The 14,390-nt window shown below is 34.0% G+C and overlaps 1 protein-coding gene across 19 annotated transcripts in view; it reads left to right on the top strand.

Moving 5' to 3' along the window:
* The window catches only part of MIER1 (MIER1 transcriptional regulator), a 60,753-nt gene that overhangs the window by 35,255 nt on the left and 11,108 nt on the right, over positions 1-14,390 (top strand). For all 19 annotated transcript variants that reach the window (XM_045981568.1, XM_045981559.1, XM_045981548.1 and 16 more), the window contains 5 exons: positions 1,245-1,309; positions 5,473-5,545; positions 11,920-12,071; positions 12,995-13,076; positions 14,206-14,300. In XM_045981568.1, coding sequence (XP_045837524.1) covers positions 1,245-1,309; positions 5,473-5,545; positions 11,920-12,071; positions 12,995-13,076; positions 14,206-14,300 — 467 coding nt within the window. The remainder of the gene's footprint in view (positions 1-1,244; positions 1,310-5,472; positions 5,546-11,919; positions 12,072-12,994; positions 13,077-14,205; positions 14,301-14,390) is intronic.

The following is a 14,390-nucleotide window of genomic DNA, read 5'->3' as shown; positions in this document are numbered from 1 at the left end:
AGGTGGGGCGGGAAAGGGAGAAGCAGACTCCCTGGTGAGCGGGGAAGCCTGATACAGTGCTCTCTCCCAGGACCCTGGGCCAAAGGTCTTAGGTCTTAACTGACTGAGCCACCCAGGCGCCTCTAAGTGACTGAATCTTTTTTTTTTTTTCAAGATTTTATTTGTCAGAGAGAGAGTACACACAAGCAGGCAGAGAGGCAGGCAGAGAGAGAGGAGGAAGCAGGCTCCCTGCCGAGCAAGGAGCTCGATGCGGGACTCGATCCCAGGACCCCAGGATCATGACCTGAGCCGAAGACAGCGGCTTAACCAACTGAGCCACCCAGGCGTCCCTAAGTGACTGAATCTTAAAACAGTATTTATTTCATACTTCTGATCCGGTATTTTGGTTGCAGTGTATGCAGGAAAGCTATCTTAGCTTTTCCGTAGGAAGATTTAATTTTTATATGTAATGTTACCCTTTTGAACTTTGTATACCATTTTATACTTGAGAAGATGCTGACAGTTTAATTGTTTTCAGATTTCCTACCCCTTTACGTAAAAACATTTTTACTCCCAAAATACAAACAAGTGGCTCTTTGCCTGCTCTGAATAAATCAGAGGTTGGGTTGGGGAGGATGGAAGTCTTCGTATGTAGCCTTCCCTTCACATTCTCTCCAAACTGTTGCTACAAAGTTCTCAGTGTCTCAAGGAGCACTGATTGGAAACCAATTTTTGTTTTGTCCAAATTCTCCTTTTATTAGGGAAGAAAGAATTAGGTTTGGGAACAGATTATTTTGATCTGCTAATTCAGTATTTTTCTTAAGTTTTTGGAAGTAATCATTTACTGAGAATACAGTTTTCTAAGATTGGAATTGTCCCAGAAAGTTTAGGGGTTTTTGTTTTGCTTTGTTTTAAACTGAGAGGGTATTTTTTGATCAGAAATATCTTGGTCCTGGGGCACCTGGGTGGCTCAGTGGGTTAAGCGTCTGCCTTCGGCTCAGGTCATGATCTCAGGTCCTGGGATTGAGCCGCGCATCAGGCTCTCTGCTCAACAGGGAGCCTGCTTCCTCCTCTCTCTCTGCCTGCCTACTTACGATCTCTCTGTCAAATAAATAAATAAAATCTTAAAAAAAAAGAAATATCTTGGTCCTATTCTGCAAATACTTTTAGGCCTTCTTAAATGTTTGATAGTAGATGTAAAAATAATAGACAGATATACAGTTGTGGACAGGATAAACATTTTGTATATTGTCTTATTGTTGTAGATAGCGAAATGGAAGAAGAATCTGAAGAAGATGAAGATTATATTCCATCAGAAGACTGGAAAAAGGTAGTTAGAGCCATAGTTTCCCAAAGTTTAGGTAAATTAACATTAAAAAGCGAGTATGATTAGTATTTTACTAGCTGTATATTGATAAAGTTGAGATAAGCCCTTTTGTGACATTTAAATGTTTGGTAGGTATTCAGATTTCCCCCTTAATACATTGAGGTAAGAAAAATACTTACTTTTTAATAAAATAATATAATGGTTTAGAAAGAATTAGACTTTTTCGAGCAAGTCAGTCTCAAACCAACAGTTAGTGAAGTTTTGAATGAGCGCGGATTTAGATTTTCATTGCACTCTAAAAAGTATCACAAGTAAATTTTTTTTGTGTATTTGGGAAAGCAGTTGAGGCTTTGATTCTGTTAAGTAGATTTTGTTTAATAATTTAGATTATAAGTTTTTCCATCCCATATTAATATCAGTATTTACAACTCAAAATATATTGGGTGAAGAGACAGATTTGAGCTTCTCAATAACTATGCATAATTTAATTTCTAAAATGAATCTAAAGATTATATATTGACAGAAGTTTTTAATTATAAAATTGTATAACTGTACAACTTATACAGGTAAGTAAAAGAATTAATGTTAAGCTGTTGCAAAGTAGTTGATCTTACTAGGAAAATGTGTCAGATGTCATGTAGAATTTATTAGACCAGATCATTTATATAGAAGAAATGATGTCATTCTTATTGAGATAGCTCACTCGATTTTGCTCTTAAAAACTCCATTGAGTGTTTTGTTTTGTTTTTGCTGTTAAGTTTAGCGTGTTAACAGTCTTTTTTTGGGAAGCAGAATAGCTCTAATCATCAAGTCTAATCAAGTGGACTTTCTGTACTTTCTATGTCATGATTGTTTAATAAGTTAATACATTAATAGTTTTGAGTTTTTGCTGTGGCTTTTTGCTGTTGGTGGTGGTGGTTTAAAGTTTTTTGGTTTTGGGGGACGCCTGGGGTGGCTCAGTCAATTAAGTGTCTGTCTTCTGCTCTGGTCAGGATCCCAGCGCTGGCATCAAGTTCCAAATTGGGCTTCTTGCTCAGCAGGGAGCCAGCTTATCCCCTGCCCCTCCCCCTACTTGTGCTCTCCACCTCTCTTGCTAACAAATAAATAAAATCTTAAAAAAAAAGCTGACATCCTTGCTAATTAAAATAAAAGAATATGTCATAGAGTTTCTATTAGGAATAATGAAGTATTCAAATGAAGGATTGTGGGCTTCTGCCAGAATTGATCCATTTCTGGATTTCCAAAGAGATGTTTAGAAGAGAGAGACATCTTAGCATATTATGCAAAGTGAAATAAGTCAGTCAGAGAAAGACCATTACCATATGGTCACACTCATATGTGGAATTTAAGAAACAAAACGGAGTTGCATAGGGGAAGAGAGGAAACAATAAAACGACGAAATCAGAGAGGGAGACAAACCAAAAGATTTTTAAACATAGGAAACAAACTGAGGGTTGCTGGAGGGTTGGGGGTGGGGGGATGGGATAACTGGGTGATGGACATTAAGGAGGGCACGTGTTATAATGAACATGTTCTATGCAACTGATGAATCACTGACCTCTACCTCTGAAACCAATAATCTGTTAATTAATTGAATTTAAATTTTAAAATGTATGTGTAGACAAAAATAAAGATATTTCTCAGTGTGTTAGAATGATAAAGGAAGGTGTGGGTTAGAATGGTAAGGGAAGGTTAGCCCAGTGCATTATGTGTTAATTAATTTGAGTGAATGATGAATGAATGGTGGGGCTGAAGACTGAAAACAAGGACCACAGAGTTACCCACTATTTATGCCCATTTGGGCAAGCATTCTTCACTCCATAGTTTTTTTCTGATTCCTATACCATGCAGAAATTATGATGAAAAGAGCTAAAAACCTTAAAAGCCATCTTAAACTGTTATTTCTACCGTATATTCAAGTTTATATATCTTTTCTCTTAAGCTGTGTTCTCTTTCTCTTCAACTTAAATTGTATACAAGTAAAATTGTATACAAGTATGCCATATTATACTATTATACAAATAAATTGCATAAAATTGTATGAAAGTATACCATAGAATTTTAGAGTATTGATTGTAATATTGAATAAGTATTACTATTTTTAATGAAAATTTTAATTTTATTATTATTTTTTAAATTTTATTTTTAATGAAAGACCAAAAACTCAGAGTAGGGAGAACATGGAGGAATATTTCCTTCCTCAGGAAAATTATGTAATAAAACAGGCCACAGTAAATCCAGACTATTTATTTTAGTATGATTTTGTTGTAGTAAAATTTGTCAAGATTCAGATTCATCTTCTATGTCTTGTAAGGTACTGAATTTTTCTAGAAACTAGGGTAGAGAAAATGGCCTTGAAATCAAATTTGAGTCCAGTTTATAGCCTCAACTTATTAATAGTACATTCCTGAGGAACAGTTTCTTTGAGTGTCATCTCAGGTATAATACAAGAATAAAAATTTTAGCCTTGTTGAAGTTGGTGAGGATTTAATGAAAATTATACATATGACACTTGATAGATAATGCTCCTAAGTCCAATTTCCTTTCCGTTCAGAACAAATCAGCAGATAAAAAGAAGTGTTCTAAACTCAGTAGGATAAAGGAAGTGTCTTTTTTTTATACTAGTCCAAAAGCTCTCAAACTTGCCTCCATGTTAGAATCAGAGAACTTTTAAATTCTGATTACCAGGGCTTTCAACCAGAGATTAATTTTAACTGGTCTGGAATGGATCCAGGCATCGATATTTTACAGGTACCTCAGACAGAGAGGATTGCTAACATAACTGTCTATTCTCTGGTAGGAACTGGTGAGTAAAGTTAAAATAGGCACAAGAAATGGTGATAGGGTACTCTTTTGTTTTTTATACTGGAAAAGATAAAGTTCTCCTGTAAGAGCAGAGAAAATTTGTATGTGATACTCTTTTTAGAAAATGGACTGGTTTTCCTATATAGGTGTAGCAATAAATTAATTACATAGAGCATGTCTTTGGAGTTATACCAGATAAAATGAGATCTTAGTATCAGTAGGTTGACAAAAATAGGAGAGAGGCACTTTTCAAATGGTAAGAACTACTTAAACTGTTACTTATTTTTTAATTAATTAATTAATTAATTTTAGAGCACATGGGTGAGACTCTGGGCAGAGCCCAACACAGGGCTCAATCTCACAACCGCAAGATCACAACCGGAGCCAAAACCAAGAGTTGGATGCTTAACTGACTGCACCACCCAGGCACCCCTCAACTGTTATTTAAACTGTTAAACTTTTACCTTAAACTTGTCCCTTTCCTGCCTACTTCTTTATTTTAAAAATGCAATAAATTTATTCCTAACATTTAGCCACCAGATAATCTTGGTCCCTCTGTTTTGTAGTATCTTGTCGGTGGTGATCTCATTATCTTTCTGAACAGCTAGTTTCCTCTGATTTGTGATTTGACTATATAGATTTGATGACCACATTTCCTAAAATAAAATTTAATTATGTTTTGGGGACATTACTTTTTTCATTTTGTATTGTTTTGTGAAAGTCAGGCACTAACCTGCTTATCCATTTGGTTTAGAGTTTCATCCATTTCACCTCTACTGAGCTTTATACAAACCCTTTTTGTTACTTTCTTTACCTTAAATCTGTGGTTCTCAGACTGAAGTGTGTGTTGGAATCACTGGACAGCTTGTTGAAACACTTATTTGCTGAGTCCCATCCCTGGAGTTTCTGGTTCAGTAGGTCTCAGGTAGAACCTGAGCGTTTAAATTTCTAACAGTGTCCCAGGTGACCTGATGATGCTGACCCATGGTCCATAGTTTAGATTGTAAGTATCTTAAAGGACCTGAATTGGATTTTCTGTTTTTCAGTGTGCTTGCAGTTATCTTAATTGAATTGTAAGAATTCATTTTACTTCTTTTTCTCCGTATTTTGAAGTAAAGTTTGTATTCATTGTGTATATTGCATTATACCCCATTATTACTAATGTTTTCATCCAATCATATCCAAGCTCTTATCTATTATTAACTCATTCATCCTCATAATACTCCTCTGAGGTAGTTAATTGGTTGTGTCTTTTATGACAGAGAAACCATGAACAAACCCAGGAAGATGGTAAAGCTAGAAAATGGATATAAAATCTGTGTTACTAGATCTTACTAATGTGTCATGTTATTTTTAAATAGGAGATTATGGTGGGCTCCATGTTTCAAGCAGAGATTCCAGTTGGCATTTGTAGATACAAAGAAAATGAAAAAGGTGGGTTATTAATAAAGTTATACAGCTTGCATTCATGCTTTTGAAGTGATGAACTGTTACTATATAATGGAATAAGATCATGACAATTTGTTACCCTATTGATTAATGAAAGAGGACTCCATTATTTCTATAAGAAGAAATATTTACTGTTTTTTCCAGTTTGTCCATAGAAATCTAACAAGAAAAATGAATGCCTTTTTGATACTGAGTGACTTAAAACATCCCAGCTTTTTATTTCTTTTTTTTTTTTGTATTTTAAATAATAGCCCTTTATAACCTGTATAATTTAAATTTAAAAGTTATTTTATGTCAAGGGAAGTTGTTAGGTTTTAAAAAAAAGCTCAAGTAAACAGTGATATAAAAAGCTTACTTTAAGCATTGAAACTTTTACTAAAATTGAGTACTTTGTTATTTGTTTATTTGTAAAATAATTTGGGAAACAACTTCTATACTTAACTTTTACATAATTTTTCCATCATTTTATCTAAAAATTATAAGGTAAGTCATAAATACTCAAACTTCCAGCAACATAAAATATTTGAGGACTTAAAGTCTGTTTCAATTATTTGCTTTGGGTGAGTACCAGAAAGAATGTTCTGTGTGTGTGTTTAAGGAGTTCATGTGTAGTATGAGATCATACAGTGCTAGAAGTCTTTCTTCATTTCTTTTATTTCAGTTGTTTTCTTCACATTTCAGTTTACATAGGCAGAGCCTTTCAAAGTGGTAGAATTATTTTGTTTCCTTTTTAATATTCTCTCCAAAAACTTCCTTTATGTATTAAGTATATATCTGCTTTCAGGGAAGTAGTCAATAGAGACAGTAAAGGAACAGCACAGGCCAGTAAATTCTAGTGATAGAAAAATATTTTAACACACCAGTAACAACTTGTGCTTTCAAGTTAATACCTGCAACATACAGGAATATTAAAGGCACCTATATGGAGTGACTTTGTTATATAGTGAAATTTTCTGCATATGTTTTGTCAGTATATCATAATTGTATGCAAAAATAAGTGAACCATTGGCATTTGTATTTATTTTTGTCATTGAATTTTAAATACTATGCTTTCCTTATATGCTATATAATGATTAGCACATGTTCACATGGAGTTCTTTCTCCAACTAAAGAACTGAAAGTTAGACATTAGTTCTAATTTATGAAATTTTTACAAAGTTTTGACTATGAAAAATAATAGTGTCTATCTTAGAAAATTTTGTATTTTGTAGGTGGGTAGGAAAGTATCTTGGTTTTATATGTGGCAGGTTAGTGTTAGAGCTTAAGGTAGTTTTACTTATTTCTTAATATGTTTTGTTTTATTTTAACATGTTTATTTAACATGTTATATTTAACATGTTCTTAATATGTTTTGTTTTATTAAACATGCTTTAACATGTTTAATAAAACATGTTTGTTTTAACATGTTTTATTTAACATTGTCAGATGACACAGTAAATGATCATGATCTCTAATTTTCAGTGTTTTAAATTTTGGTTTAATGCTTTCAGTTTTACTATAATTTTAGAAAGCAGTTGTATACATATATTTTTTTTTCAGGAAAGGTATGATTTGCGAAGCTTTCTTACCATATGAACTTAAACATTTTACATTGTGTGAGGATCAGGCTAGGTTTAGCAGGTGATACTATGTGGGAGGGGTCACTGTGGTAGAGGGACTTTCCTCAGTTTTGTATTTCTAGGAATTCAAACTTTTGTCATGATACCCAGAATTTGTCACCACTTAGGATACCCTGTGCAAACAAACCAAACGCATGTGCAACTTAGGTAAACTACACCATTGGAAAACAATTGTTAAAGGGATATTGATGATTAGTGCATTCTTTCCCTTACAGGATAGAGTTTGTTTCATTGGTTTGGTGAGCACACATTCAAAAAGGAGAGTATTTGGTTTGAGTGATTTTGATAAAAATGCCATAAAACTAATAGACTTTTTACCTTCACTGTGGGAATTACTTGACACAAATGGACTAGAATTTTTTCACTGATACAAGGAAGCCCTATTACGGAGTATCCTGGAAAGACATTGATAGATTTTTTCCTCTGATACTGGATTTCTTTTTTTTTACTAGACTCCATGTAGTTTATATATTTTTCATCAGTTATCACTTCTGTTTCAAACAATGATATAAATAAGATTTGTTACAGTTGTGTTTGAGTCCTTTTCCTTTGAACCTTTATTACAGTCTCAACTATACAATTGACATTTTCCTAAATTTATGTAAATTAGCGCTTAAGCTCAGCACAGTGTATTATAATCATTTCTTTATTCATTTTTATATCCTTAATACCTAGTATGATTCTGTTATATAGATACTCAGTAAACATTTGGTGGCTGAGTTATTAGGTAGATGCAGAATAATGTTAACAACTGATATGGAGGCATTAAACTTCGATCAGTACATAGGCATTGGGCCTTGGACATATCTACTTAGCTTCTTTTTCTCTTCATCTATAAAATAGCTATAAAAGAGCATTTATTTACAGAGCCTGTTACGAGGATTTACGTGTGATTTTTTTTATGTGTCACTTTAACAGCATCATGTCCGGCACATCTTAAGTGCTCAGTGAGTGGCCTTAATGTTCTGTGGATAATTAATCTTACCTATTATTTAGGTGTAATTATTATTATTCAGATTTTCAGAAAGCATTAGTTTATGCTGTTTTACTTACAAGTGGCAAAGGCCCAATTCAGTTAGCTTCAGCAAAAAAGAATCTACCTATTGCTTAACTGGAAGGTTCTGGGTGGCTTCAAATATAACTGGATTTCGGGGTTATTATATCAGCTGTCCCTCCCTTTTCCTCTTTCGTTCATTGCCAGACAAGCTAAGATGGCTCTGGGGAGCTCCTGGCTTACACTTTACACTGTCCTTGTAGCTAGAGAACCCACAAAAATGAGAACTTCTGCATCACCTTTGTTCCCCCAAAAGTCCTAGAGAGAACCTCTATTGACTCAGCTTGAGTCATACTGAGCCAGAAGGAATTACTGTGACCAGAGAGAAGAGTGAGTATTCTGGCTTTCCTTGGCTCATTTATCTGTTCTTGGGGATCCAGGGTGTGGTGTCTGCCACACTCAGACCAGATGGAAAGGATTTAATTACCAAAGAAGTGTTGAGTAGATGAAAAGCATGATTTTTCAGTTCTGTGTGTGTTTTGTTTCATGTACTGAACTGAACACTGCAGCTTTTGTGATAAGACTGAATTGAATGTTGATAAACATCTTAGAACCCAGAGAGGGCTGCTACCTCTACTCCCCAACTAAGAACTATCTGCCCAAAGTGTCAGTACTGCTGAGGTTGAGAACCCTGGACTAGATTGATTGAGAATTAATTGGGCTACCTTGAGGGATAAAGGTCAAGAAGATAAAGGAGCTAAGATATTTCCTGGCCGAATTTTCATGCTTTCTTGATGGGGTTTTAGAGTAAGGAAATGATGGCTGGGAATTAGGAAGCAGTGAATAGCAAAGGACCATGTAAATCGTCATTTCTAATGGACATTTGACAAATTATTGATTCTTAAGTTACTGAAACATGTATTATCCTTAGTTGATGTGATAATTAAAAAGGCAGTTCATTTAGCTTATACATAGGAAAACCTCAGCTGGACAACTTAAAATATAGGTCATTAATCATAATGTGACCTTTTAAGACCATTTTTGTTGTAAACCTCATTATTATACCATAGCTGATTATAGATTGGCATTTTCTTCCTCATAATATATTGATTAGGTTGAGTTTTTACTTAGGCATTAAAAATAGAATAACACTTTTTTTAAAAACTAAAACTGGAAGTTAATATAAATTTATTCATTGGGAATTAATTTCCAAGATTGCAGAAGTTTGTGGTTTTTTGGTGGTGGTTTCTCAGCTTTCTACATTAGTTCCCCACCACCACCACCACACACACCCAGTGAACTTTGTTGAATTATTTTGACAACCCATTTTGTTTGTTTGTCAGGCTTCTTAAAGTGCCATCATAAGCACTTCCCTAACTAAACTTGTGTGCTCTTGTCTCCTGAACTCCCACTTGTAATCACATGTGAATTATATCTGCCATCATATATTTTTCCTTTTTAAAAAAGATTTTAGTGTTTAGGCTTTGTAATTCATTCAGAAAGCAATAGTTTCAGAGGGTGCTATTACATTTCAGTGATTGTGATCTTTTGAAATCCTGCATGTTCATGTTTCATATGTTTCATATTATGATAAAGGGTATTTGTTTTTTTTTGTTGTTGCTTTTATAGAGTTTTTCTCTTCATATATTTATAGATGTTATTTCCCTTCTTATTCTAGTGTGTTTTACCACAGTGGTATTTTTCTGATATTCCGATTTCTTGGTATTTAGTTGTTCTACAATAGATACTTAATAAAAATCAACTGTGTTGCCTGTTTTATTTAGAGCACAGTCAAAAGTCTTATTTTGTTAGAGTGAAACTTAAGTGGAAAATAATTTGGTCTCTTTCTGAAACCAGTAAAGGGAGAAGTTTATTCTGTATGGAAATGCTAATTGTTCTCATCCATGGTTACTTTTCAGTATGTTGTACTTGTATAAAATTAGGTGTATTCTCAGGGTCAGGGTCTGGCTTGTCATTTGGTGCCATCTGGTGATGTTTGTGTATTCAGCTTAACTAGGGTATCTGTATCCTGTGGCAATCTGAAACTTACAGAATGATTCCAGAAATATCTTCCAGATCACTTGGGCTTGTTTTATAAGCCCAATATAGGGATATTTACGTGGGAGAACACTGAGGACTCAGGGACCCACTTTCCGCGTTTCTTAGGTTTTCCTTGTAAGGCTTTCACCCATCAGTCTCAAGAACATAAAAGCTATAGTCTACCTGCTTCAGTGAACAGAGGCTAAGCAGAGAACAAAATCAATAGTCTTTATTAATTTAAAATAATTGTATTTTTACAATTTAGAGTTTGATTAGGATTGTACTGGCAAGTTAGAAAAAGAATGAGGTTTACTGAGGAAAATTTTCTTGAGATTGTCCTTGTATTTTAAAGAAGAGTATCTGTTTCGGGGAACAGAAAGGTAGAAGGATATTTTAAAGGTGTATAGTTGGGGTGGAGTCTGGAACATGGTAATTTATATGAAAACACCTAACATAGTTCCTGATACATAGGACATGCTTAATGGCTGTTAATTCCCTTTTTATAACACAAGGAACTTTGACACTTTCAGTTATCCTCTGTCTCTTAAATTCAGTTTTTCTTTAGCTGGCCTCTTCTTGTTGGCACTCAAATGATTGACTCCTGTGTTTAAAAACAACAAAACCAGAAAGTTTCTTCAACTCTATACTTCCTCTCTGGCTACCCCATCTCTTCCCTTAAAACTGAACTTTTGATTCAAGAGTTCTCTGCTTTCTTTCTTCCCCTTCCATTTATTCTTCCATCATCTCCAGTGTGGCCTGGGCTTCCATCTTTTTACAAAAACAGCTCTTGAAACATTTACCTCCTTTGTTAGTAAATCCAGCATACCTGTTTCAGTTTTCATACTGGCCATTTAACAGCATTTAACTCCTGGAAACCTTTTCTTCCCCTAGCTGCGATCGTGCCACTTTTCTGGTATTTCTTTCTATCTTGTGACTATTCCTTAACTCTGTCTACATTATCATCTTCCTGTCATTTTGAATTGCTCTCATCTTAGGTCTTCCTTCTTTCCTTTCACTTTTAAAATTGTGATAGCATTTAGGCTTTAATCTTACTCTAATGGAAATTCTGATGAAAGCTAAATGCTTTTTTTTTTAGAAAAGGAAAGACTCTCGTTTTATGAAAATGACTTATGTTCATTGTAATACATTTTAAGCTTCATAGAAAAATATATAAAAGGAAGAAAAATGATCCCAAATCTTACCACCAAGAAATAAACCATGTTGACATTGGTGCGCATTCCTTTAGACCTATTTCAAAAATAGTAATCATAGCTAATACCCATTGAACCTTAATATGTGCCAGAATTGTCTTAAAGTGCTTTAAATCTTTACAACCCTGTGTGATAGTGTTGTTTTTGCAGATGAGGCAGAGAGCAGGAAGTAACTTGCCCAAGGTCATAAAGATAGTAAGCGGTGGTGGTGCTTTACAAACGAAGAGACCTAGGCTTGGTAAACTCAAGTTGTCATCTTAGCTTTCCAGTGAAGAGCTATCAAATGGCATCTCTCTGTTTAGATTGCTTAAATCACTTAGGCTACAAATATGGCCCAAGAACAAAGTTAGGCAAATACTAGGACCATGTTTTTTACCTCTCAGTAATCAATATTTTGGCTCCTAAGTGTTAGTTATTTGGTCAGTGATAGTGTTTTAACACAAACTTGAACAATTTTTGGCATTTTTTTTTTAACATTATGTTTTACTAATTTAGTATATGAAAATGATGATCAGCTCCTGTGGGACCCTGAGTACTTACCAGAAGATAAAGTGATTGTATTTCTTAAGGATGCATCTAGAAGAACAGGTGATGAGAAAGGTGTAGAAGCAATTCCTGAAGGATCTCACATAAAAGACAATGAACAGGTACATGAGTAAGAAGTAACTGTTTGATTATGGAATGAATAAGTCATGGGGAGGAAAGGTATAGCACAGGGAATATAGTCAGTGGTATTGTGATAAGGTCACCTTGTATGGTGACCCCTCTGGTGAGGATAGCATACTGTGTACAGTTGTCCAGTCACCATATGGTACACCTGGAGCTAATATAATACAGCTTTTTTTTACTAAAGTTCAATTTTAAAAAATACTGTAAGATTTTCCCAAAATAAATTAACCACATATATTTTAATATGTTTTATATATTTACATTTATAGATGTAAGTGCTGTCACATTCACTGTTACTGTTCTAGACACCAAAATTCCTATACTGTCACCAGCGGGGAATCTGAAATAGCTATTGTACTCGCTTCATGAGTGTGATTTCAGCTACAATAAACAAAAATCTGGTATCTCATTTTGCCTGCATATACATTTTATTAGGATTTTTGAAGTTCCTTTGGATATCCCTAAGAATGTATAAATATCATCAGTGTTGGGAGTACATATTTGGAATGAAGTTATCAGGGATATATATAGTAGACCAGTGCCTGCCATGAACCTAATAAAAGCATTATCTTTTTTTTAAGAATTAGAAAAGGAACTGCAAAAAAGCCAAAAAGACAGGTTTTGTGATTTTTATAGAACAGTTTTCATTTTTAAATTTCTGAGGTACTGTAGCTGCCAAGTTAGAGTATTTGCTTATCTGTTTTCTAAATATTTAGAAGCGTCAGTTATCAAGATTGAATTTGTTTTTCTTTAGTGCTCTGTTGCATACCTAGAATTATTTGTCTTCCAGAAATGATGAAAAGAAATACTGAATTCAGGAAGAGCTTTTACTTTTTTAAGAAATTGTAGCCTTGAACTTTTCATAGTCTGGGTCACATACTGAAGGCTTTTATTTTTCTAGGCATTATATGAATTGGTTAAATGCAATTTTGACACAGAAGAAGCATTGAGAAGATTAAGATTTAATGTAAAAGCAGCTAGAGGTAAGTGTAAATACATTTTTTTTCATGATTTAGCAGAAATTTAATAAGCTTAAGATCTTTAGTCTGTGTAGGTATATCCTAAGTTTAATAATACTGATCTTTCTGAAATCAGTAAATATTTGCTGAATAATAACTTGTTGTAACTTGTTAAATAACTTGTATATAACAAGCATTATGGGAAATGGGATTAGGACTGTTCGTTCTTTTTGGAAAAATATGGCAATTAAAATAAAAATACATGATGCCTTTCAATTTCAAGGCATTTTTATTAAATATTTTCTTATTTGATCTTGTTAATAATAGCCCTATGAACTCTGGAATGTGATGGTCATAACTTTGCTTTCAAAATGATGAGACTGAGGTCTCTAAACTGAAGTACCTTTGCTAAGGCAAACATAATTTATAAGCAATGAAGCCATAACCAAAATCCAGTTTTTTGTTTTTGTACTCTAAATTGGCTCCCACCCTGCTTCACTAAGAGCACTATTTATATGACATTACATAGCAAACAAGATACTTATTCATTCAGCAAAAATTGGAGGACCTGGTAAGTTAAGTTCTGAGGACATAATTGTGAACAAAGTCCTGCACTCATGATGCTTAGAGCCTAGGTAGGGGGAGCTGAAAAATAGTTATGAGTTCTTTCAAGGAAAATTAGAGGGTATAATTAATTTATTGCAGTAGGACTTAACCTGATTTGGGGAAAGAGGCTGTTAGGGAAAGTTTATAGAACAAAGTGATATTTTTGCTAGGATGTGAACAAATTAGCTAGGTGAAAAGGGGGTGGTGAGGCAGAAAATGATTCTAGACTAAGGGAACAACATCACAAAAATCTAAAGTGAGAAAGAACATAGCGAATTTAAGGAATTTAAAGGTGGCTCATATAGTTAGATTATAAAGGAGAAAGGTGGTCCAAGTTAATGTTGAAGAATTTAGGGACCAAATCATCCAAAATTTTATTAAATACAGGATTTTTGTCACTTCATCTTTTGCAGCCATCAGTAATAGAGCTCAGGAGTGAAATACTTCCCTTATTGTTATTAGAAAACTTATATTTTTATTTATAACTGTGTATATGCACTGTTTAGGGGAAAATTGCTTATAACAGTTTTCTCCCTCATTTTGTCAGAGGAATTATCTGTTTGGACAGAAGAAGAGTGTAGAAATTTTGAACAAGGGCTAAAGGCCTACGGAAAGGATTTTCATTTGATTCAGGCCAATAAAGTAAGTAATGATAATGTTCTCCCTTTTATAAAAAGTTGGTTAGTTAATACAGATCATCTTATATTTTTATTACCTTCAAATGTTTTAACA

This window comes from Meles meles, chromosome 1 (assembly GCF_922984935.1).
Source record: "Meles meles chromosome 1, mMelMel3.1 paternal haplotype, whole genome shotgun sequence".
NCBI classification, from domain to species: Eukaryota; Metazoa; Chordata; class Mammalia; order Carnivora; family Mustelidae; genus Meles; species Meles meles.
This window is presented reverse-complemented; position numbering and strand designations above follow the sequence as displayed.